The 25680-nt window shown below is 35.6% G+C and overlaps 6 protein-coding genes across 6 annotated transcripts in view; 5 read left to right on the top strand and 1 right to left on the bottom strand.

Moving 5' to 3' along the window:
- Positions 565-897, bottom strand: LOC107619972 (protein RALF-like 19). The gene has a single exon (XM_016322198.1). The coding sequence runs from the start codon at positions 895-897 to the stop codon at positions 565-567; it is 333 nt and encodes a 110-aa protein (XP_016177684.1).
- LOC107622356 (protein SMG7L) lies at positions 7340-11454 on the top strand. Its single transcript, XM_021113960.1, is given in 7 exon segments — positions 7340-7544; positions 7832-7943; positions 8042-8632; positions 8722-8844; positions 8962-9170; positions 9433-10013; positions 10016-11454. Coding segments are annotated over 6 exon segments (2997 nt in total). The 5' UTR covers positions 7340-7544; positions 7832-7883; the 3' UTR covers positions 11449-11454.
- Positions 12393-14336, top strand: LOC107622355. The gene is made up of 3 exons (XM_016324224.2): positions 12393-12595; positions 12677-12834; positions 13895-14336. Exons 1-3 carry the CDS (start codon positions 12497-12499, stop codon positions 13992-13994), a joined length of 357 nt encoding a protein of 118 aa, XP_016179710.1. The 5' UTR covers positions 12393-12496; the 3' UTR covers positions 13995-14336.
- Positions 16109-17583, top strand: LOC110267646. The gene is made up of 2 exons (XM_021113444.1): positions 16109-16198; positions 16296-17583. Exon 2 carries the CDS (start codon positions 16772-16774, stop codon positions 17432-17434), a length of 663 nt encoding a protein of 220 aa, XP_020969103.1. The 5' UTR covers positions 16109-16198; positions 16296-16771; the 3' UTR covers positions 17435-17583.
- LOC107619971 lies at positions 18854-20079 on the top strand. The gene is made up of 3 exons (XM_016322197.1): positions 18854-19125; positions 19210-19583; positions 19733-20079. The coding sequence occupies exons 1-3, from the start codon at positions 18854-18856 to the stop codon at positions 20077-20079; spliced, it is 993 nt and encodes a 330-aa protein (XP_016177683.1).
- The window catches only part of LOC107622353 (U4/U6 small nuclear ribonucleoprotein PRP4-like protein), a gene marked incomplete in the record, with an annotated part of 5342 nt that continues 3155 nt past the window's right edge, over positions 23494-25680 (top strand). Inside the window, 8 exon segments of the mRNA XM_016324222.2 lie at positions 23494-23811; positions 23910-24007; positions 24598-24713; positions 24802-25031; positions 25121-25169; positions 25254-25326; positions 25431-25480; positions 25617-25680. Coding sequence (XP_016179708.1) covers positions 23783-23811; positions 23910-24007; positions 24598-24713; positions 24802-25031; positions 25121-25169; positions 25254-25326; positions 25431-25480; positions 25617-25680 — 709 coding nt within the window.

Below are 25680 nucleotides of genomic sequence, written 5' to 3'. Positions count from 1 at the left end.
TTCTATTAAACAAATATATATATATATATATATATATTAACGTAATAGACTAATAGTGGAACTTTCAACACCGCACGAGGAGCAAAATTGTCACCCATGCTTTGGATATGATTAACACTAGCATAAACCTGATTATGCACACCAATAACATTCTAAATATTCCTGTTTGGTATTACCAAACTTTCTACTTTAATGCATGAAAGACACACAAACATGGTTCGCTTAATAGAAAAAGAGCGAGGGAAAATGTATGTCTATACATATTGGGGAAGAAATTAAAGAAAGAATAGTTAGTTGCACGTGAAGGTTCATGTAACACTTAAATCACTTAATAAATATTTTATTTATATATATATTTCCTTTGCATTTGATAATAATGATAATAACAAAATACAATAAAAAAAAGAAGAGAAAGAGGCACATACATGTTACATTAACACAGAGAAATAAAACAGGATCACCATATATATGTAAATTGTGTCTGAATGCATGGGAGAAAATCTAGTAATTAATATTGTAACGTTATGCAAAGGATCATCCAAATTTGTATAGTTTTGAATTGAATCAATCCATGGTTCTTTGGCATTTTGTGATGCGACTGCAACCGCGACGGTAGGGGTTGGCCCTTTGTCTCTTATTGCAATCATAGTAAGAACGTCCACGTTGACCGCATGGGATTTGGTTAGCCCTAAGAGCAGAATAGCTTATGTACCGTGCCTGTGCCAGTGTCCGACGAGTTGTCTCCGAGTTCATCAAGAACTCGTTGTCATCAACGAGCAGATCATAGTCCCCAGGGGAAGTAAGCCTTGAGAATTCGTGGATTTTCGTTGCCTCGGCCACCATGGCGAATGCTAAGGTGGCCAGGACGAAGATAACAAGCAATGCCTTTGACTCCATTTTGATTCAAATGGGGCAAGGTTTTTCGTTTGGTTCTGGGTTGGAATGCAACAAGAAAAAAAATTAGGAAAAAAAGCCTTTTAAAATGCTTCTTTTTTTAATATTATTATTATTCTTGCCCAACTTGGTTGGGTTGGAGAAAGGGTGGATATAGGTGAAAAAATGAGGGATGAGAATTGGTTTATGTTTTGGATAGAAAAGAAAGGAGAGTTTAGAAATAGAATTTGTGTGGTGTATTTGCTAAATTAGCTGATGTAATCATTTTTGTGTAAAGGTTTTTGAGATAAAATGAGTGGCATGCATGAATTTGATCAAAATTGAAGGTTGCTTTGTTTCTTCTAACAATCTTAACGGATTTTGCAACTGTTACTAAATTTGGTATTGCCTCCAAAGCTCCCGAGCTGCTATATTTGTGCGAAACTCTTAATATATCAATTTTTGTTTCTAATTACTCTTTTAAGTTATACTTCTCATTCTAATTTTTTTTTTTTATTTCTGATTCTAATTTGATTGCACCAATATAGGTCCTCACTAACTTTTAATATCTTTTCAATGTTCTTACTTCTTACGGAGTCCATGTGGTTGTGGTCAATTGGGCTTTCTTCCATGGGCCTATTGATTTTCCAGCATGGCTGCTATATATTCTCGTGGCCTTGTGTCCTTGTCCAAATTAAAATCTTACACAGTGTGCCGGAAAAAATTACCCACGGAAGACAGAGGCTTACGTGGGTAAATTATATGAATAAATAGATTAAAAATTAATATTATATACATATCTTAAACTGAATTGTGTTATATAGCTGTTTTATTGATAACTCTATATAAATGGAATCAATTAAATTTGATTTACATTAAATACATATAAATTAAATCTGTATAAATAGTAAATCGAATCACAATATATATATATATTTAGTGTAAATCAAATTTAATTAATTCGATTTATATAGAGTTACAAACAAAATAGGTATGTAACTCACAATTCAATTTAAAACATCTATATAATACTGATTTTCAATTTATTTATCTATGTAATTTATCCGGTATATGTTGTTTAATTAGAAAAATAAAATATAAAGACCTGCTACACATACAAGTCTTTTTGGCTTACAAGCTATACAAGTTGCTTAAAATCCAAGAAAAAATACGTGCACCACTCTTTTAGAATCAAGCGTCCAACGCACGCACCTTAATCACCCTTCCACAACATGTTCACTCTTCCTCTTCTTCCTCAATCAAAACGCAAACCGTCAAGATTCAAGCGACATTCGAAACAAACTACGATTCTGCAGAAACGTTCCAACTCCTCGCGAAGAGTAGAAGAAATCAAGAAGAAAATATACAAATTTTCATAAAAAATCACTAGAAAAACGAAAAAACATTATTCAAGGTACTGTTTTACTGTTCTTCTAGGTTTTTTTCTAGATTGTCTCTGCCATGTGCCTCATCCTTAACCAGCAAAACAGTAAAAGATTTCAAGAAGAAATATACTATCTCCTCCTGTTTTTGGTGTATTTCTGTAACCATTTGGGTGTATTTCTGTAATCCTTTCTGTAACCGTTTGGGTATATTTCTGTAATTGTTTGGGTATATTTCTGTAATCGGTGTATTTCTGAAGTTCTATTATCTTCAAAATGATTTCAAAGCTTGATTTCAGAAATCATGAAAATCGAAAAAAAAATAAAGCAAAAAGAGAACGAACGAAGGAGATCCAACAAATTTGGCAAGAAACTTTAAAAAAAAAAACGAAATCTTTTGAAAAATAGAAGTTATATATTTGCGCGTTAATTGATTTAAATAGATTTAAAAGCCTGTTAAAGAGGCACGTAACATAAGCAGCGCGTTTAGTGGGTTTCGTTATCTTCAGACTTGTAAAGCTTGTAAACGCAAAACACTTGTACGTAGAAATTTTTTCTAAAATATATATCTATATGAAGAATGCTAAGGGGCCAGTAACTTTTGTGATTTGTAGCCATCAAATAGCCATCAATGATGGTTTTAATGGTGTGAGATTTCATCCAATGTCTTACTTTTCTTTGCTGATTACATGCTGACCAGAATTTAACAAAATTGCTGTCTCCTAAACTTTTTCTATCTGTAATCAAACGACCATAGTTTTTTACGGCACCAAAAAAAAAAACCATATTTTTCAGAGACTTGTTATTTGTACATACTTATTCAGACATATTAATGGTATTTAGTGTTCGCACCCCGATATAATGACGTGATTTCAAAGTTTTCAAGATAATAAAGGCAGTAAAGTTATTAAAAAACTATTCTATCAAGAAAATGAATTAAGTTCTATAGATTATGTCAATTGTTGGATCCGTCAAAGTATTTATAAGCAAGTGAAGGATCAGTCATCGTATTCAATAATAAATATTCTTATAGTAATAGTAAATAAAACTAAAATCTCAGAAATAACCCGAATTGATGTATTTATAAAGGGGTTAAGGAAATCTTTGCAGCATATTTTTTGGGCAAATTTGCCTCTTGAAGTTCTGAAATAACAACGCTTTTATTCAACTCTTTATCTGTTTCCCCTTTTTCCTGTTCTCTTATGTTGCTTTAGTTAGCTATAATGAAACCTAGGATTCCCCAACAGTAGAGGAAAATTAAACCTTACTAAATGTGAAGGATGCAAAGGTCAAAAGTATATATTTCATTATAGGCATCTAAGCTTAGCTTAGCATATTAGCATTTCTTTCTTCCACTGAGATGACCAATAACGAAACCAAAGCCGCTCGTAAATATTTAATGCTAAGAAGACCCCCCAAAAAAATTATAATTAATAAATATTAAATGAGCCATCATGCATGAGCTTACAAGTGGGTATCCATCTGAAGTAACAGATTTGGTTCACAAGATTCAGGAGTTTTTATCTCGTCCTTGGCTTGTTCACGTTGAATGGGTGTCCCGAGAAGCAAATAGAGCTGCGGATTGGATGGCTAAATATGGTGCCAAGAGTAACTCTAATCATGTTATTTAGTCTGAGCCTAGTGTTGATCTCCAACGAATCATCCGCTCGGATTTAGAATAGTTTTTGCTTTGTTTCTTTCCTTGTTTAGTCACCAAAAAAAAAAAATTAATATTTAATTTTAAAGGTATAAAAATAAATAATTATTAAATATTTAAAAGTTACTACAACAAATAAATTAGACACCAAATTATAGACACCATTTGTACATCTTTGTGGAATTTAATTTCAGCTAATAGTCAAGTTTAATCATATTAAATATACAATGTCAACAAAGTGATGGCTTAGGTAATGGGTAGACTCCAAATGAGATATCATCAAATTTATCCAGGTGTTACATCCATAATTAAACATTTGTATAACAATATATCCACGCAAAATTAAATCACAACTACAATCACATTTAAAAGTTTTGTTTTTCAGGAATTTTTTATATAGAAAAGTGTTAAGGAGTTAGCAGAATTTGTAATGTTTAGTTATCGATTAACTATCATCAATATTTTTAATAATGTGAGATAACATCTATTAGTATAAAATTAATTATTTTTTTTATGATTAAATGCTAATCAAATTTCAATAAAAATACTGGCCCTAAACTTTCTCTTTTACATATATACCAATAATAATCACACTCCTAAATTAGTTTATTTTTTATCTAATTTTTTTATGCAACAAAATTTCAAACTCAACCTTTCAGTTATCCTCTGTTATCACCATGGATATGTTTGATTATGAGGTAACTGTTTGTATAAGTTTAATGTGGAAATTGCATTTATACTTACATTGAATAAAACAAAATTTATCCATGTCATAAGCAATTTCATTCGCAAATTTTCTGCATTTTGTCGTGCTTCTTGAGAAGAAATCATTGGCTCCATAATCAACAGTAACTGTAGGATGGAGATGAGACAAGTGGGTCCCACATTAGCATGTTACATGAATAATGAAAAAATGAATTTTGGCATGAAAATGGATATGATTTATATGGTGTCTTATTATATATGACTCAAATTAATTTATAATCTCTCGTGTCTCTACTCTCTATTCATCTTAACGGAACTCATGTGACTTCAAATTTGGGATATTATCTTTATCTCTAAATAATACAAAATTGGTGAGATAATCTAATTATTATCCCATGATGATGATGGTTGTCTTGTGGGACCCCCTTAATTTCCATAATTCATGTACTAAGTACTAACTAATACTCATAATCGTTGTTTAATTTATGGTTTGCTTTCCGTATTACTTTGAAAAAGCTTGCTCCTATACACAGCGTGCAAGCTTTAACTTCACCAAAAGTGTTTATTCTAAAAACGATGGAAAATAAATAAATAAATAAATAGCACTTTTGTGATATTATTGTAAAGGAAAAGAATCTCACAAAAACATATAACGGCTGATTTTTTTTTATATGAAAAAATATTGGTATTTTTTTTTTAAATGGAATTATTTGGTGTAATTACAGACGGGTAAATTTTGTAGAAGAGAAGTCAAAACGTGTTGCAACACGTGGAAGGCGTATTGAACATAGCATCCTGGCCAACACGTGGAGAACGTGCTGGACACGTGACAACATATTAGTCAACACATGAGGACGTGTTGCAACATGTGGGGAGCGTGTTGAATGATTTCCACAATACTGTGATACACTTCAAATATCAATATTCAACCAAAATACAATCTCTATTTATTTTCATATTAAAAATAATTTTTAACATATAATTATATATATTAATAAATAGAATGAATGTACATGCTCCTTTTTTATCTTTTTTTATAATACTATGATGGTAGGATTAGATATTTAATTTTTCATTAGCAAATACTCCTTTGGCATGAGCGCTAATAAACATTCAATACCGTGAAAAATCATGCAAATGTGGTCATTAATTAACATATAATATAGTAGTAAAATAATTGAAAATGATTTGTGAGCAATGACTCAGCTAATGAGAAAAAGACATTTTTCAGATTTTCAAAATTGAAGCATTATTTGGAAATTGGATGAGAACATAACATGACATCCCAACCAACACTTTCATTTTCAGCAGCCACTCCACCATGCACACATGTATGGTCATATGTAATATATATTTGTGTCAATGTGGCAATAAACTAGATGCTATCAAATTATATTATAATAACAAAAGGCCTAGACTCTTGTTTAATGTAATAAATTGTAGATCAATATATCTATCTCTGTAAATATATAAATTACGAAAGTTAAACCAAATATTTTCAAGGATATGAAAAAAGCCGCTATAATTAGAAAATTAATTAATAGGTGCAATAATTCTACATACTCACTGTGTATTTTTTGGGGTCAAGCTAAGGGAATCTTCTTTGGGGTCCCATAAAGAAGAAGAAAGAAAAAGGATATGGAAGTAAATGCATCTATGATGTGGCATGTTTTAGTTAAATTTGACACTTATAAGATATAGTTATGGAACTAACTATCAATTTTAGATAATTAATTGACCCACTATAATATTTCTAACGAGTAACCACCACTTTCTAAGCTAAAAATATCTTAGTTTTTGCCCATATTACAATATTTTTAATAATATAATACGGTATATTATTAGTAATGGTATTTGTTAAGAGAGTACTAGATGATGGTACATAAGAAATCAGAGGATAAGTTGAAGGAAGTGGCACGGAGATAGTCGTTGTCTTGATTTACAAGTGATCTTGCTGAATATATTTATTAGGCAGAGAAATGGATGATGATAAGGCACTTATATTTATTATAATTATAACAATAATGCTAAGAACCTAAAAACCAGCCAAATGTCTTTAGATGAATCGGAAACTTCTATGTGGATGGTGTTTATACTAGGTATTATGATGTTTTTTTTTTCTTTGTAAATTGGATGGTTCTGAATCTATTTTTTTATTTATCATGTTTTAGGCATTTGAAGAGAGAATGAGAGTGAAGAGACGGAAACTAATTAATCAGTTTCCATGATTCACGTGATACTGAATGTATTTCCTCCTAATTTGAATATGGTGAAACATTTAATAACCAATATTTTAAATTATAAATAAATAAAATTAATTACTATATTATAATTAATTAAGTTATTTCATTTTTGCTTGATTTAGAATTGGCTCCATATACTTTTCCTAATTATAATAACTTGTTTTTGATGGAATATTATTAAATGGTGACAAGGTAAAGAAAGAAAGACATTCAATAAGAAAAGCCAAAAGAAAAAAAGAAGGGGGTTAACACTTAACAGTTGTAAGTAGTTTTGTCTTGAATTTCATTTTGAGTGTCATCTCATCATAATTCATAATCCCACCTTTTCCTTTGTCTGTTTCACAACTGAAACACACACTGATTCTTCTTGTTTCTTCTCTTCTTCTCTTTCAACACACTGGTATCTCTATCTCTAACTGCACTTTGAATTCTGCACTCAAGCTTCATATCTTCTTCATTATTAGGTAACTTTCTTTTTCCTCTGCTGAATTATTTTGAGTATGCTTCTCTGTCTTGACTCTTGACCTTAAAGGGTAATCAAATATCTTTCCTTTTTGTGTTGTGTTTTACTTCCTGGTGTTGGTGATGGTGGAAATTTAAGAAATTAAGCTCTGATATAAGTCTAGTAATGAAACTTGCAACTAGCTTCCAAACTTTGCTTATTCTATTTTGAGTGTAAACCTGGTATGATATTATTCTAAGACTATTTTTTATTCTGTTTTATTTTATTTTCACAAACATAACTTGTGTGCTTGCTTGCATCCTGCCTTGAATGAATTCATCTTTTGCTTATCCACCATGGTCAACTGATTGTTCAATTGTTTGGTTAGATCTCAGATTTTGCTTGTGTTGACACTGTTTTCCCTGAAATGTTAGGGTACTGGTATCATGAGCTTAATTAATTGTCTTATTTTTCTCTCTTTTGCATTTTGGCCATTGAAAATTGAAATGTTATCATTGGAGTTGATCAGGATTGTGCCTAACTGATGCATTACCTTTGAAAGAAGCTCTTCAGTTTCAAGCATGACACCTAATTTACATCTTCAACCTGTAGATCATAAAGAAGAAAAGGTTCTCCTTGAGGTGGATTTTCTAAAACTACCATTCCTTGTTGTTAGGCTTTATTTTTAAGGAAACTATTTACTTCATTTACTTAGCTTTCAACTTTGTGGCATGTTCAGATGGGGAATTCTGAAAAGCAGCTATGGACATTGATTCATTCTAAAGGCCTATTAAATGCCGAGGCTCAAGACTTGTACCGCAAGGTCCGGTCTAGTTATGAGAGAATACTCTTGAACAATCACACACAGTCAGAACTTCAAGATCTTGAATACTGTTTGTGGAAGCTCCACTATAAACACATTGATGAATTTCGCAAAATACAAAAGAAAGGTTCCGGTAATGCTGCCGGAAAAAAATCAGGCACATCACCAGATGCTGCTGCAGAGAATCATTTGCAGTCATTTAAGTCATTTCTGTCAGAAGCTATTGAGTTTTACCAAACTCTGATTGTGAAACTCAGAAAACACTATGCAGTGCCAGAAGAGGCTTTGTTTTACAAGAAGGGTTGGACCTCTACTTCTGTTGAACCAGATGTCATGCTGAAATGTCAATATTTATGTCATCGTTGCTTGGTTTGTATGGGTGACCTCTCAAGGTATAAACAACAATGTGAAAACCCTGATAGTCAAAATCATAACTGGTCAGTTGCTGCCACTCACTATTTGGTAGCAACAAGGATTTGGCCAGATAGTGGTAACCCCCAAAATCAGGTAAAGATATGTTTTAAGAATTTAATGCACAAAGAAAAACATTTTTTACTCAAATTTGTTCCTAAGACAGTAACCTTGTTCATTTGCAGTTGGCTGTACTGGCAACATATATTGGTGATGAATTTCTTGCCATGTATCATAGTATAAGAAGTTTAGCTGTTAAAGAACCATTTCCTGATGCTTGGAACAATCTTATCTTGCTATTTGAAAAGGTAATATGATACTCAGTATCTTGAATATACATTTTCTTTTTCCCTATCCATATGCTCCATGCTGCTTCTAAGCTTCTTATGTTGCCATGTTCTCAAGTGTCACTTATGATCTTGCAGAACAGGTCATCACATCTGCAATATACATCAAGTGAAGTCTGCTTTGAATTTTTAAGACCATTAGGGAGAATCAGTGAAGAGACGAAAGAACAATACAAAGGCGATAGCCCGAATTACAGTAAATTTGAAGGCGAAAGTAATCACTTTGCAGATACAAAGTTATGGTCTCTTATGGTCAGGACCATAAGTTTCCTCTTCATAACATCAAGGTATGTCTTGGAATCAGTTTATTTTGCTCTAGAATTTTCTAGGCATTTTGTTCTGTTTAGGTGCTATGTATGTTTTAATGTCTGTGCATGTGTTAGACAGAAGCAATTCTTCAATAAATGGACATTGAATTACATATTATGCAAGAATTGGACATGCCATGCTGAATTGTTAGACAGAAGCAATTCTTCAATAATGCTTTGTACTTATTTCCATATTCTTCTACATGCCTTCTAATCCAACTTTTCTTGTCTCCTGAATCAGTTTGGAGGAGTTCCCTATTGCATTAGCATCTACTGTTGTTGAGTTGGATAAACTGATGGAGCTAGAAGATATTGAACTGAAGAACATGTTGGAGTCGTATCGTCAAATGGATTTAGCCAGAAGAGGTCCGTTCCGTGCCTTGCAAGTAGTTTCTATGCTCATCTTTTCCCTGAAGAATCTACTTGATAAGCTTGAAAAGAATGAATCAGAAGACAAAGATGATAAGCATTTGATGCAGCTGGCTTTAGCCGCTGCATTCAGCTTCATGGGACGTTTTACTGAAAGATGCTTAAAGGCTAGTTCTTTAAATCACTGCCCCTTGTTGCCATCTGTTCTTGTTTTTGTGGAGTGGTGTTCAAGCACGCTTGATTCGGCTGAAGCATGTGCTACGGATCAGACAAGTAAAAGAGCTATTTCATATTTTTTTCATGTGTTTGTCCAACTTCTGAATCAACTAAATGTGAATAGAAAGAAAACCAAGAAGCTTCTTGATAATACCCCTCTATGGGAGGATTATGAGTTAAGGGGCTTTGTACCTGTTTCCCCTTCACATTTCTCATTAGATTTCAGTGGTAACTGGGAACAGGAATGAAGATTGCAAGAAGATCAAATAATTTGCAGAAGTGGATAACATGTGATGAAGCAGGAAACAAGTTTTATGTGGCTAGTTCAGATGAAGTTCACAGCAAGAAAGGAACAGAAAAGGTGGAGACCGGCAGCAATGGTACAAGTGCAAAACATCTTAATCAGCAAATCAACAAAGACGCCGCGGCTGAACAAGGCAAACTTATAGCAAAGGATAGTTTAAGTAGCTCTGGTAGCAATGGAAAATCCTCTGCAGTGGAAGAAGAGGAGGTTATTCTCTTTAGGCCTCTCACAAGGTACAACTCAGCACCATCATACCCTTCTATCTCAACTGATGAGCAGACATCACCAAAAGACAAGGATGAACAAAACACCTCCTCTGATGATTGTTTGCGCCGTGCTACTTCTCTGCTTATGGCACAAAACCCAGCTCAAAATGATCCATGGGAATTCCATGCTACCCTTTCAAACTTCAGGAGTGACAAATCATTCAAGCAGCAAGAACCTTCAACAAAGGAATCAAATACATATACTTCTTCTGAAGCTCCAATATCAGCCGGCCCTCCTTCGCTCAGCGCTTGGGTCCTCGATAGAGGAAGCTTCAGCATCAACAGAAATAATGGAACAAATTGTCTTGCACAACACAGGTTGCAACCCATTGATGAAATAGCCACTTCATCCTTGGCTAGTCTTTCCATCAATAACAAAACAGAGAACCCTGTTACCATTTTGGCCAATGAATCTTCAAATTTCCATCCCTCTTCTGCCACATATTCTGTTCCAAATCCAATGCCTTCTGCTCCATTGTTGCCTGATAATGCTGCTTGGTTCACCAATCTACAATCTGGTTCTCAAGTATATCCAAGCAACCAATCACCACCACCACCACCCAGTGCCTATCAAGATTGGAGTTCTGCTTATGGACCACCAGGATATGATCCTAGATTTCCAGCTTTTACCAATGGATACACGCCACCCGGAAGAATGACTTCCTCCGAATGGCTTCGTTGGTACCGAGAGAGTTACAAGCCTGAGAAGGCCAACAATTATGTGCAGCCTACTCATATGAATACTGCTGGTCCTGGAAATCATGGAAACTTGCTCTATCATGAGAATTACAGGTTTAATCAGTTTGATAGATGGGGTAATCCTATTCCTTTGCCTTCTAACCAGTACACAAACATGGAACCGCCGGGGCCACCACCGTTGCAGCCAGGTTTTCTCACTTCTGCTTATGGTGCAAGTGAACAGAAGGCAAGTCTCTTCAACAATTTTCAAAGGCCAAGCCCTTATGGTTGTGGTGCTGTGACAGACATGAGAAATGAGCCTGTGTCTCTGCTAGAGTACCTGAAGGAGAAGGAGTTGAGACTCCAGAGAGATCCTAACCTCGGAGGACCTACTTTCATGGGAAATCAGAACTCTTTCATCTGAGCAAAACAAAAACATATGTTTCACCGTTTTTCACAACTTGTATCTTACACTTTAGTTGAGCACATTAGATTGTATATAGATATAGATGTTTCGGTCATTTCCCTCAGTGAGGAATCCCGGTGAAAGTGGATGAAATATCATTCAAAGCATTTTATGATGTTGGAAATCCAGAGTGATTCATAATCATATATGTTCATAGCTGCACACTATTGTAGAACATGCATGTAAAGTGTGTTATGTAAGAATTCAAGCTGCATCATGCGGAGAAGGAGGTTGTTTGGGTGAGTTTTTAAGAAAATATCTTTTTTCGAGTAATTTTATGCTTGGTATTTCATGTAAAAAGATCTTTTTATTTATCAATTATGTTTAGATATAACAATATAAAAGTACTTTTTTGTTTATTTATTATATGAAAAACATCTTTTTTTTAAGAGAAAAAGATTTTTTTAAAAAAATGTAAATTATAGCTTTTCAAAATTTTTTTTTAGTGTTTTTATTTTTATTATTAGAAATTTGTCAAACACACTAAAAAATAAAAAAAAATTTTGTCATTAAAATTTTTTTTTATCAAAATAATAACACCCAAACAAACACAAAATCCTCCCTCAAGAATCGAATTTGAGAACTTGGTGAATATAAATAAAATTTAATGTTGGAATTGATTTATCTAACAAAATAAAAAATAAAGAACTAATTTAATTATTAAAATTTATTGTCAATTAAAGTCTTAGACTAGAATTGGTTTGGGATATTTTTTTAACCATATTAAATATGCACCAAAATTAATTACTAAAATTAGTTTATAATAAAAAATTTATACTAAAATATAAAATACACATTAAAAATAAATTAAATTACACGTATATTTATACATTTATACGGCATATAAACAAAATAGTAACTGATTTTGGTGCAATTTATTTTTTTTTCCAAAAGAGGGCTTTTAACGGGGCAAGGCTGGTCCAATTCAACAGCGCCGAAGTCCAAGTCCCCTCTTTCTTCTTCTCCTTGTCATTCTTCAATTGTGAATGCAAATTTTGGAGCGTTTATGCGCTTTTGTTGGAAGATGGAATCAACCACTGAAACTAGCGGAGGTGTATCATCAACCCAAGCAGTTCTGCTCGGAGCTTTAGCTCCTGGTGTGAATGTCCGTACACACTCTGATTCACCTCTTTCTTCATTTTGAATCTGTTCTGTGTTTTTTATTTTTCCTTTTTTCCCATTTCAGGGTCCTACTTGGATTACCTTAAAGTTGACTTTTTTGATGATGGGTATGTGTCTTGCTGTTATGTTGGGATTAGCATTCTCTTCCAGTGATTCACCCTTGCTGCTTCATGTTACTTTCCTTGTTCTTATTTGTGTTACCCTCTTCTTGCTCCTTAGCTGGTACTCTTTCTAATTCCTCATCTTAAAACCCCCTAACTTGTTCATTATTAGATTTTGCTTTTGATGTATCTGCTATCCATTTCATATTGAAAATTATGCTTCTTTGTTTTTAAATGCCTCATGTTAGGTTACTTACTTCTCCTTTTGCATACCTGAATAATTTTGTGGCCATAGTTATCAAACTGGAGTTTACTATGAGAGCTTACGAGTTTATGTGCCCAAATCAATTTTACTGAGTTAAGGTTTATTATTTGAGTTTATCCTAACTCCCACCAGTTTAGGTGAACTCTCAAATTTGTTAATCTTGTTTCTGGTAGTTTCACCTGGGGCTTGAAAAGATCCATCATTTGTGCCTATTTTAGATGCAGTTCAAAATTCAAACATTATGGTCATATATATTTGTCCAAAAACTCTGGTCTGCTGGCTGCTGAATTAATATAGCACAGAAAGATTTCCATTTGTTTTTAACAGTTTGGACTGGATATAAAGTATGTACCTGAATTTTTTGTTTTTCAATACCTATTTGCAACCTAAACTCGTGGAGCTTACATGAGTTTACATGAACTTAAATCACAAAGCTCAACTGATAAACTCAATTGGGGACCTATATTGATTTCTTTACCTTATAGCTAACATTTCTCCAGCAAATTGTACTGAAGTTAACATAGTTATGCATATGTACATGACTATTAATCTTATTTTGGTTCATGTCTATGGTTGCAACATCTTAACAAAAAAATAATGACAAACTTGCATACTAATGTTCAATTGCATGCTCTGATCTTGTTCGTCATTTACGTGTCGCACTATGCCAAAGACCACAGAATTTGGATACTGGCTAACAATTGTAGGCATAACTATCACGAACTGATGATGCCATCATGGCTGGAGCCTGGAGCTCACATTAATAGAAATAGTATATTGTAGTCTGCCATGCCATTTATTTGAAGTTTCGAATCTTGCGTTAACATACTATCTATGAGACTGATGTTCTTATGTAAGTGCATTAGGTCGTAAAGATAATCGTGTGTCTTGCATGTGAACTGCATTTTCGCTGTAGGTTTCTTGCACAAACTGGCCTAGTGACAGTTGAACATCAAATGCGCGAGATGGGGTTAGTGCAAAATGATCATTCAGAGACAACTAGAAAGAACCAATAACTAATTTACAGAAGTTGGGAAGGTTCTGTGGATTCTTCTTTCATCATGGAAATGCTTGATAGAATAGTTTTGGATGAATTCAATGGACAGCACCCTAAATCTTACAAAAGATTTTGCCCGGAATATAGAGGCTGAAGATGTAGCTTGTGTTAATGACTCTTGGCTTCCTAATCCTTATGTTTCTCATTCTTTGGTTTAATGCAACAAAAACATGAACAGCAAGGGAAGTGCAACAAGAACTTCATAGCTCATAGCCTATATAATGTTGTAGCCTTGTTGTGTAAATTAATTAATTAATTTATTTATATAATAATATTTTTGTGTGTGTTATTGATGCTGGCTACTTACATGTTCAGTTTTATGAATAGACATTTTGTTCATGCTGACGCCATAGAAGAATTTTGGCTTTTATGGTTCAAGAAGATTTTGATGCTATGTTATACACGTGCCTGGGTTTTTAAATCAGTTAATGCTGTAAAGAGAATTGAAAGTAGTCTGGTACCTAAGGATTTAGAGGATGATTTAAGATATAAGCCGTGGAAAATTGCCTCTTAGTTTCTTCAGTTCATTAGAAATAACCTCAATTTCTTTAAGAAATAGGAGACTGTTAAGCGAAATTTAATAATGATAGAAGCAGGCAAACATATGTGGCAATCATTAGTGGGTTCAATTTCAACTATTATTTTTAGTGTTTGTTTAGGCGCCATTAAATTAATAAAAATTATTTTTTTATTTTTTAGTGTATTTAACAAATTTCTAATAGTAAAAGTAAAAGTACTAAAAAAATTTAAAAATATATTTTTTTTTGAAAAATTATAATTTATATCTTTTTTTATTAAAAATAAGATGTTTTTCACATAATAAATAAATGACAATTTACACATAAAATGATTGAAGAAAACCTTTACGCAAATACAACATTGGCAATTTTCAGATGCAAATTGAGGATGAACGGTGGTTGTACCGGCTCGACGGCGTTGCTCATGTAGCCGGAACCATCGATGAAGAGGTAAGTGTCTGTATTTCCAAACACTATCTTAATAAATGTATATTTTATTCAATATTAAGGAAGTAATTCATTAATTAGATAGATAGAGACTTAGTTTAGGTTTTGGTTTGAAAATGAAAATTTGAAATTTAAACTTTGACATTTAACATTTAATAATCAAGGTAGAGAGGTAAATTAGTAATTTCAAAACTCAAGTAGCTTAAGACAAGAAACATAAGCTATAGTTTGGTGATGTTATTGTTAGAAATTAAGTCGGTGTTCTTTATTTCTGAAAATGCAGCCAACCCGATGTGTGTATAGCGTCCGTAGGCAACAGAATATGCCGTTACATGATAGGATCATACCTTACTTAGAGAAGGCTGTGTTGTACCACCTGGCTAGGCTGAACGCGCATTGGTTCTGGTTGGATGAACCTCTGGTCAGCGCATTTATCGAGAGGTGGCGGCCTGAGACCCACACTTTCCATATGCCATTCGGAGAGTGTACTATCACGCTCCAAGACGTGGCATACCAGCTCGAGCTGCCCGTGGATGGCTAGGCTATTTCCGGGTGCATGACAGACTTCCACATGCACATCGAGGGGGCCATACCGGCATGGGAGTGGTTCGAGGACTTATTTGGTGAGCTTCTGCCACCGGATAAGAGAAAGTTATACACAGTCCACTTCACATGGTTTCATGATCGGTTCAGGGTGTTACCAGCGGATGCTTCGGAGGAGACCGTGCGCATATATGCACGCGCGTATATTACGATGCTTCTGCCGACACAGCTGTTCATGGACAAGAGTGCTAATCGGGTCCACCTTCGCTGGTTGCCTTTTGTGGCGAGACTTGACGACATGGGCAGCTATAGCTGGGGCGCCGCTGCATTGGCGTGGCTGTACCGATGCATGTGCAGGGTGGCGAACAGAAACGTCACCAACTTGGCTGGACCCCTACAGTTGCTACAGTCATGGATCTTTTGGCGGTTCCCCACGCTGAAGCCGCCGGGTTTTAATGCTTTCTCTTTTTTATTGGCATCCAGGTATAGTTTAATTCATTCTTTCTTTCAAGTTCATTACGTTCTATATATGAAATTACATACTTACGTGCTATTCCTGCAACTTAGATGGGCCACATATTTGCCCACTTCTGATGGAAAGGAACGGCGGATTATACAGTATCGTCTGGCATTGGATTGACTGACTCATCGAGATGTAAGTATTTTGTTTTTGTTTGTCGTTCTTTTAATTATTTTTTTCACACTTATATGTATACATTGGTACAATGCTGACCTTGCCTCCTGTCTATCAGATTGTGTGGGAACCTTATGGTTCGCTGGACGTACTGGCAGTCATCCACCGGAGATACTGACTGAGGAGCACAGCCGGTTATGGCGGGCTGTCACCATCCTGATATACTTTGCAGTGATTGAGTGGCATCAGGTAGACAGGGTCTTCCCACAGCTAGGGGGCGTACAGCATTTGCCTGAGCCAGCGCTCAACATAGAGTATCTTCATAGTAAGGACGGCAGGGGTGGAGATAGATGGTTCCCCACTTACTATAGGACATGGCATCAGCATTGGGACGAGCGAGTTCGTTCTGTGTTGAGTGTCCAGAGAGTTCCTGATCCTGGTCCATCTGCTGAGTACCTGGATTGGTGGCACCGTGTTGCACATAGGATTCTGTCACCAGGGATTGCTTTCGCCGACCCCAGACCGACCCAGGTTCCGAACGATGCTATACTTAAAGGGTCATCGCAGGCGCCGACTAGAGTTCCAGCGTCTAATATGTCGGATAACAGACGTGTGGAGAGGAGACGACGTATCGGTACACGTGCCACTGATCGCGAGTGGCGCTGGCTAGACGACATGATGCAGGAGGAGCAGGTTGGTGGTGATGACGGAGGCCAGGCAGATCATCGCCTTCGTCGATCTTCTGCTAGACGACGGGCTGCTCGTGGTGGAGGAGCACCTCCCGTCCACCATGATGACGAGGCAGGATCGTCCCGTCGGCACCCTACAGACACTCATGTTGGTGGCCCCGCGGAGGCTAGTATGGGTGGTACACCTTTTACCCACGTATCTAGCTCTCAGGTACTACATGGGTCTAGCACACAACTGTTAGCCGATCTTGCTACCACTTCTTTCACTATAGATTTGGACGATCAGTTGGGTGGACCCCAGTTCTATGCGGATTTTGTTGAGATCATACGGGGTGACGACGCTCATCAGTACCAGAGCTCGATTCCAGGCGGCCCTTTAGACCCTACGGAGTATAGGCCACAGCCAGCGGATGTGCCGTCCCAGGTTCCTGAGACCCAGCTCCTAGTCGACTTGAATGAGCCCGCAGGCAGCCTGTACGACACTTGGTTCGGCATGGGGGGGGACACCACCATCTGCATTTGGAGTTGGGGCACAGGAGGCTCCACCGGGAGATCGGCGAGCGACTAGGGTTAAGCATCCGACTCGATGTGGCACAGGCTCGCACCTATTTGGTCCATTCAGAGGCGACCATGATGTTGACGGTGACCAGCAGTAGCGTCCGATTCTCTTATTTTCGACAGTTATCTTTGTATGAATTATGACTTATTTATTTTTTGTTAGGGTTAACGACTTGTGACAGTTATATCTGTATTATTTATGTAGTTATACCTGTATTATTTTTGTACGACTTACTGTGAATGACGATTATATTTTGTATCAATTCGTGCATTTTGCATCATAGGTTTTAAACCCTAACATATAAACACCACTATACTCATAATCTGTTACAGGGTGTAGCGGTTTATGAGTAACGCAGCTCTCAACGTAATCCGCGATAGCCTGTAGCAGATTACGTGCAATTGAGTTCCGCTACAGGGTGTAGCGGATTATATACAGTTGCGTTTGTTGCATTTGCGTCTGAAAATTGCCAATGTTGTATTTGCGTAAAGGTTTTCTTCAATCATTTTATATGTGTAAATTGCCCATAAATAAACAAAAAAATACTTTTATCTTATTTTATTAAAATATAATTGATAAAAAAAGATATTTTTATATGAGATATTCAAATATAAAATCACTTTTATTTTTATAAAAAATCTTTTCTAAAAATAACATCCAAACATAAAATTATGAGTTTGTTTGGGCGTCATTCTCAAAAAAGATCTTTTTTAAATTATATTTTTTTAAAAGATCTTTTACAAAAGTAAAAGTGATTTTATATTTAGATATCTTATATAAAAAGATCTTTTTATCTATTAATTATATTTGAATAAAATAAGATAAAAATAATTTTTTGTTTATTTATTATGTGAAAAATATTTTTTTAATTAAAAAAATTCTTTTAAAAAAAGATGTAAATTGTAACTTTTTAAAAAATTTTTTAATATTTTTACTTTTATTATTAAAATTTGTCAAATATATTAATAAATAAAAAAAATATATTTTTATTCTTATTTATCTTTTTATTTCTAATTCTTCTCTTTTCTACATTGTATTAAACCAAAAGCATTTTAATATTACGCGGATCCTCCAAAATTCAAATGACTATTTGAATATCCCAACTTTCATCTTTATATATATCGAATTTAATAGATTTGATTTAGCCAAATATATACTAAATCGAAGTGAATGGATTCGAATTGCATGCATTTGAACGTCACGTATAAATCGAACCTAGTAAAATCGATTTAAGATCCATGCTAAATCGATACAAATGGATTCGATTTATTCTTATACGTAGTTTTTTACCTAAATCGAAGCCATTAAGGTCGATTTAGTATTCATGGCACCATTTGTATAAATCAAATGCACTTAATTCGATTTACACACTTCTGACGTTTATAAATACGAGCTCAATGTGAATTTTTCACCAAAGTGAGATTCACAATGGTTAGTGATGAGAATTTTGTAGCTCTTGTGTACAATAGAGGGTCAATTAAGAAAAAAACGCGATCAGATATTAAGTTTACTAATAAGGACCCACTGAGTGTTTTTCTCAAACCTTCGACGAGTTTTACTGAGTTTAAGAATACTATGCTCCAGAAGCTAGGTCTGCTCGGCGTTAAACGGGTGGAGAAGTTGTTCTATAGGATCCCGATATCCGTGTTACACGATGATGTTAAGTATGATTCATTTGTTATTAGTAGTGATGAGGATTTGTAAGTTCTGCACCATTGTCGTCGCCAGTTTTCCGAGGTGAGGACTCTAGAACTGTTGGCGAAGCTTGTGGATGTCATATCTAGTTCTGGAGGTTCGAATTGGAATCCTCAATCCTTAAGACATCTAGCCTGCTCTAATTCCATGCCTATTGGTGCCTCGTCGGTTGCGCCGATCGTTGCACCCGAGGCAGTTGTAGTTGCTTCTCCTTCCTTTGCATTTAATCTGAACCGCAGTGGTGATGCCGGAGTTAGTGAGACTGGACCGTCGGGGGAGGTAGCATTTGCGACGCCAGGTTCTTCTGCAGTGGTCCCGGTCTTCGGAGATGTTGGAGTACCTGATGGGGTAGAGGATGCACTGCATGATGACGGTGATGTGGAGCCCGCCATAATAGCGAACGATAGTGATGATGACACACCACGGCTGAATCCAGTTGTGGGTGGGGGAGCATCTAGTTCGGGTACTAATCAGTACCCCCATACTTCTCAGCTTTGGACTTGGATGCCATGGCTTCTCAGGGGGATCCAGGAATACCTGTTGACTTCGGGGCTAGAGAGACACAAAATACAGGAGTTGTATCTGAATTTCAAGTTGGTCAACAGTTCTAAGATAAAGAAGAAGTCGTGTTAAGCGTGAAAACTTATAGCATTTGCCGTGGAATTGAGTACAAGGTATTAGAATCTGATCATCGCAAGTACTATGGCAAGTGCAAAGAGTTCGGCAGCGGGTGCACATGGCTCATTCGAGTTAGCCTCCGTCAGCGCAGAGGTATTTGGGAGGTAAAACGATACAATATTCCTCACACTTGTCTAGCCACATCGATATCTAGTGATCACAGGAAGCTTGATTATCATATCATATCGGCCTTCATACTGCCCATGATTCAAGGTACTGCAGAATGCCACGGAGGCACACTTCGGGTTCAGATCGACTTACAGGAGGGTTTGGATGGCTAAACAGAAAGCCGTGACCTAGATTTATGGAGATTGGGAGCAGTCATACAATGACTGACCACGATGGGTATTGGGTGTTCAGATCACGATGCCATGTAGTATTACGGTGTTAAAGACGAGTCCTGTGCGGGTTGGTGGGCAGGTGGATGACTCTGCAACTTATTTCCATTGGTTTTTTTGGATATTTCCACCGTGTGTTGAGGCGTTTCGACATTGCAAGCCATTGGTCAGTGTGTACGGTACTCACCAGTATGGGAAATATGGCAGTACACTGTTGGTCGCGATTGCACAGGATGGCAACTCGAACATTATTCCTATTGTATTTGCACTTGTGGAGGGGGAAAATGCAGAGTCATGGTTATTCTTTCTATCTCACATGCGACAACATGTGACCCCTCAGCCGGGTATACTTGTCATATCAGACATGCACACTGGGATCAAGGATGCATTGGAAGCTCCTGACGGTGGCTGGCTTCCGCTTACTGCATATAAGGCTTTTTACATCCGACACGTGGCGGCAAATTTTGCGTTGAGTTTCAAGGGCAGATATGCACGGAGGTGGTTAGTGAATGCTGCTTATGCCAGGACCGATGTTGAGTTTTACTACTAGTTTGACATTCTTCGTTCCGAAGATCTTGCTATGTGCGACTAGGCTAATCGAATTGACTATGCACATTGGACTCAGCATCAGGACGAAGGTTGGAGATTTGGGCACATGACTACGAATATATCTTAGTGTGTGAACTCAATACTGAAGGGTGTGAGGAACCTTCCAGTCTGTGCATTGGTGAAGGCCACTTACGGGAGATTGGCCGAGCTATTCGTCCGGAAAGGCAGAGAGGCCGAGGCACAATTAGGAACCGGGCATGAGCATCATGATATATGCACGGGCATACCTCCTAACCGTCTCATCGTTTGCCCTCTACAGCACCTCGCTAAATGTCTCCTAAAACCATGTGCACTTCACCGTAAACTTGTCGATGCAGTTCGCAGGAGGCAAAACACCCAACAACTCTTCAAACCATACACACGCTGGCTGGCCCCCCTCAATATGTCGGGCAAAGTCCGTAAGGTATCCACTAACATACTGACCATCGATCGGGAGCCCTAACTGGTATGCCACATCTTGGAGTGTGATCGTGCACTCTCCGAACGGCATGTGAAAAGTATGCATTTCAGGCCGCCATCTCTCCATAAATGCGCTGACCAATGGCTCGTCCAGTCGAAACCATGTCTCGTCCAGTCTCGCAAGATGGCATAAACCTGCCATCTGCAAGTATAGAACGATCCTATCATCCAACGGCATACCGACTTGCCGTCTCATGCTGTTATTAATGCAGCTCCAAAGATAGAAAAATCCTTATCACAACTATCACAATACAATTTTCAATGCATGAAAATCTGAAAACGGTAAACATGGCATGCTCTAACTTTAAAAACTTGTTTACAATATCGCCCAAACTTCAGTACTTGAATCAAACACAAAACCTTGAATAACTCATTAACAAATTCCATACAAAGAAAAAAAAAAAAAACAAAAAAATACAAAGTAGTTATTCCCACATGTTTACACAATGAATACAAAAATGATTAAAAAATTAAAAAAATCTAACATATCCTAACATTTCTAATCATAATTATCTAACTCAAAAAATCACAATCACAAAAAATATTTATAATACTTTTTTCGAAGAACTAAACAAATTTATAGCTATTGCTACACATAAACGAAGTCTCATTGCACATAAGACTAAGAATTTCAAAAATCTAACATATTTTACATTCCAAAACAACCTTCTTAAGTACCATTTCAACTTATCAAAATCTAACCACCTAATAGCTTACTACTTCTAACATACACTTATATTAATTTTTTTTAACTAATCCCTAATTAAAGAATCTAACCAACTACCACACGCTTTATGTTAATATTACTAGAATGATTAATCTATGCTTAAAAAGGAAATTTTTTTCACTAACTTTGAGGTGGATGGCTCCATCAATATGCGCGACTCCATCTAGTTGATATAGACGATTCGGGTCGTCTTCCATGTGTCCAGCTTCGATTTTTTTCTTGGCGACTTTCCAAAACTTTTGGATCTGGGTGGTGGGATTGGGTGTGGGGTTTGTATGATTTGTAGTTCAAATTAATAAAATTCGATTTGTATGTATAGTAACATTGAGCATAAATTGAATCCATTAGATTCGAACTACTTGGGGGAAGTGTTGCTTGTAAATCGAATCAATGGGTTTCTGATTTAAAAAAATCATTTAATCGAAACCATTAAATTCGAATTACTATAGACTGCTGCTTCACGTGCCTAAATCGAACTCATGCAAATACAAATCGAATTTCATTGTTTCGATTTAGTGCTTATATTATATTACTTCAATTTATACATGATTTTCGTATGCATGCAATTCAAATTTAATAGATTCGATTTAGTACCATTTTCTATAATCAAATTTAATCAATTCAATTTATATAGAAATGTCACTCAAGACATTTAGGTAGTTTATTCCGTTTTACTAAATTTGAATAATTTTAGATTGAGTTTGGTTTATTAAAGTAATTTACCTTAAAAAAAAGCATACTAAATACAATCTAACAACACAAACAATTGATTCAAACTGCAATACAGAGGAAATACAATAATTATATTTTAAATTTTTGTGAGCAATATAAATTTTGAAGTACCATTTTAATAATTTATATATATGATGCCACATATTTTGTTTGGACATCTCCACTAACACATTCTGACCTCAGCTATTCCTGGGAACGGATCCTGAGGTGTGGTTTAGATTTGTCCCTCACACACCGCCTCAGCCACATGATGTCACATTTTTAAATTGCGTAGATTTATTTCAGGAACAACTTTTTTGTTTGTTTGTTCGTTTTAATCCAACTAAGTACTGCGTTTACAAGTATAGCCGAATCCATTCTCTTTTAACAAATAATTAGCTGATAAATACATAAATAAATATCAATCGAAAGAAAAAGTAATTTAAAAAGAGTTTTTTAATTAAAAAATTATTTTTTTAATCAATATTAACAAATTTTTAAAATTATTTTTTAAAAATAAGATTATAAAAAAAACAATTATCATTAATTTTTCTTTTTTTTTTCACCAAAAATAAAAGACTCAAATCCACAACCTCTTAATTAAGTATGAGAAGACTATGTCATTTGAACTATAATTCATCACCAACAGTTATCACTGATATTGGTTGAATAAGATGAGAAGAATATAAAAATAAAAGTAGTGTGATGACTAAAGTCGAATGAGGACTACTGGAAGTCTAGAAGATCAAATCCCAAAGTGTTATTCTTGTGATTTGAGTGTAGGCCCATACGAGAGTGGGTCCCACTATATATATAAGGAGAGAGGGTCCCGCAAAAGGGGTTGGTCCCACGCTAAACCCTGCATTCTCTTGTTCCCCTCTTTTTTTGCATGGCACTGTCACTTGCCGCTTCTTACTTCATTCTTCTCTTCCCTTCTCTTCTCTTCTCTTTCCTCCCTTTAATTTTCTTCTTTCTTTTTTTTTTTTCCGTAAATATTCTTCATCTCATCCACCCTATATATAAATCTTTACATATAGTCTTTTTCTTCTCTTCTCTTTTCTCTAACCAGAAATTTAGGAATTCACTACTCTTGACTTAGCTTAATTTCTTTACGCAATTGACGATCATCATCAAACCGTCATGGATTTTAATTGGGACGCTGAGCACATGTTCGTCTAACTTTTTTCTTGATTATTTTTATTTTATATGTCGGTTTTTTCGATGCTCAATTTTTATTTTCTGAGTCTCTTTTTTTGTGTGTGGGTAGATTTCGACTGTATGTGCATGATTATATGGTGAAAAGAGGAATGCACAAAACCGCTGAGATTTTCAGGAAGGAATGCAATCTGACTGACACTGCTGTTAGTATGTATCTGTTCCTCCGACGTCGTTTTCTTTTCTACCGTCATACACATTACACAAACCTATGGTTTTCAAAGAATGTGGCTTCACAATATAAAGTTAATTGCTGGATTTCGCAATTTAATTAAAACCTTGCAGAGTTTTTTTTTTTTTTTCGTTTGTGTTGAAAAACTCATATTACTTGCAGTTGCAATGCATTGAAAAAAGTTTTCCACTAAATAGGGTTTTGTTACCTAGATCATTTTTCATTAACAATAAAGTTTATTAGGTGGTTACAGTTTATTGATTCTTTATGTACTCCTATTACAAAATTAATTCCAATTGAGCCTACATTATTGCTAATGAAAAATGATCTAGGTAACAGTTTGTATTAGAGGTTCAATTTCATTGCTTAGTTAATGGTATCGGTATATACTTATTGAAAATTGATGAACTTAGCATTGATGCACTCAGCTTAGTCAATCTACTAAATCTTGCTTCACATTGACTAATTGTTCAGCACTTGATTCATATTGAAAATTGATGAACTTAGCATTGATGCGCTCAGCTTAGTCAATCTACTAAATCTTGCTTCACATTGACTAATTGTTCAGCACTTGATTCTCATGATGGGTTCTTGCTCGAATGGTGGTCTGTTTTCTATGAGATATATATGTCTAGGGCTAGACTAGCGAAGGATCAGGCGACTGGGGCAGAATCTTCTGGGAAGGTGGTCACTCAATACCAATTTACCAAATATATTTCTTAGTATTGTTTGTCAGATGGTGCATCCTAGTCATACATTTTTGAGTTTTCAGGTCCCAGGAACTACATGTAATGCCGGAATTAGTGTCCCTCCAATCCCTCGATCATCCATGAGTGAGCAGAGACCTGACCAACGTCAAGTCAACGCCAGATATAACAGGATGATGGCACAACCAGCTGCATGTGTACTACAATCTACTCTGAATGCAAAAGAGCATCCTGGATATATGACTGTAGATGCCGCCAGAGCAAACAATTTGAAGCTGGCTGTGACCAATTCAAAGTAATGACAGCTGTGGTTGATAAATTTTAATGTGTCGTCTTGTGATTTTTGCTTTCATAATCATGTTATTCCTTCTTTATTTTTGTCAGTAATTCGCTGCAAGATGTAGGGAATAATGCTCAGAGGGAAGCTTTTAAGGTATAGTGCAGTTCACCAAAATATACTAATTAGAACTGCAAACTTGGTCCATGGCATGATTGGATCTCAATTTAATATTTTCAGGATATTTGCATCGGAAGGGACGTATCTAGGGACCCTCTAGATGTAGCCCAAAGGACATTGCAACATAAACCAAGTTTGTCTTTAACCTATTTTCATAGCTCAACATCAAAATTTTTTACCCTTAAGCTTGTTGGCTCATGTCTGTTTGGAGATTTTAATGGTTAGTTTTCTTTGCAGATACTGGTGAATCTTTCAATCGAATGCCAATTAACGGTTGGCCAGTAAATGTAGGTGTTGGAGTATGATTGTTGAGTCACTTGAACCAAAAAATTTCAATCTCAATTCTTTTTTATCCTATTGATATTGTCACATTTGATATCTTATTGATGTTCTCACACTGAGCAAGATCTCCTGGATTTACAGAACCAAGTATTAACCTCATTTTTGCGAGCACCAAACTATCAACAGCAATTTCAAGCGCAGACAA

This window comes from Arachis ipaensis, chromosome B10, assembly GCF_000816755.2.
Source record: "Arachis ipaensis cultivar K30076 chromosome B10, Araip1.1, whole genome shotgun sequence".
Lineage (NCBI taxonomy): Eukaryota > Viridiplantae > Streptophyta > Magnoliopsida > Fabales > Fabaceae > Arachis > Arachis ipaensis.
Note: the sequence above shows the minus strand (reverse complement) of the source record. Positions and strands in the feature narration are given on the sequence as shown.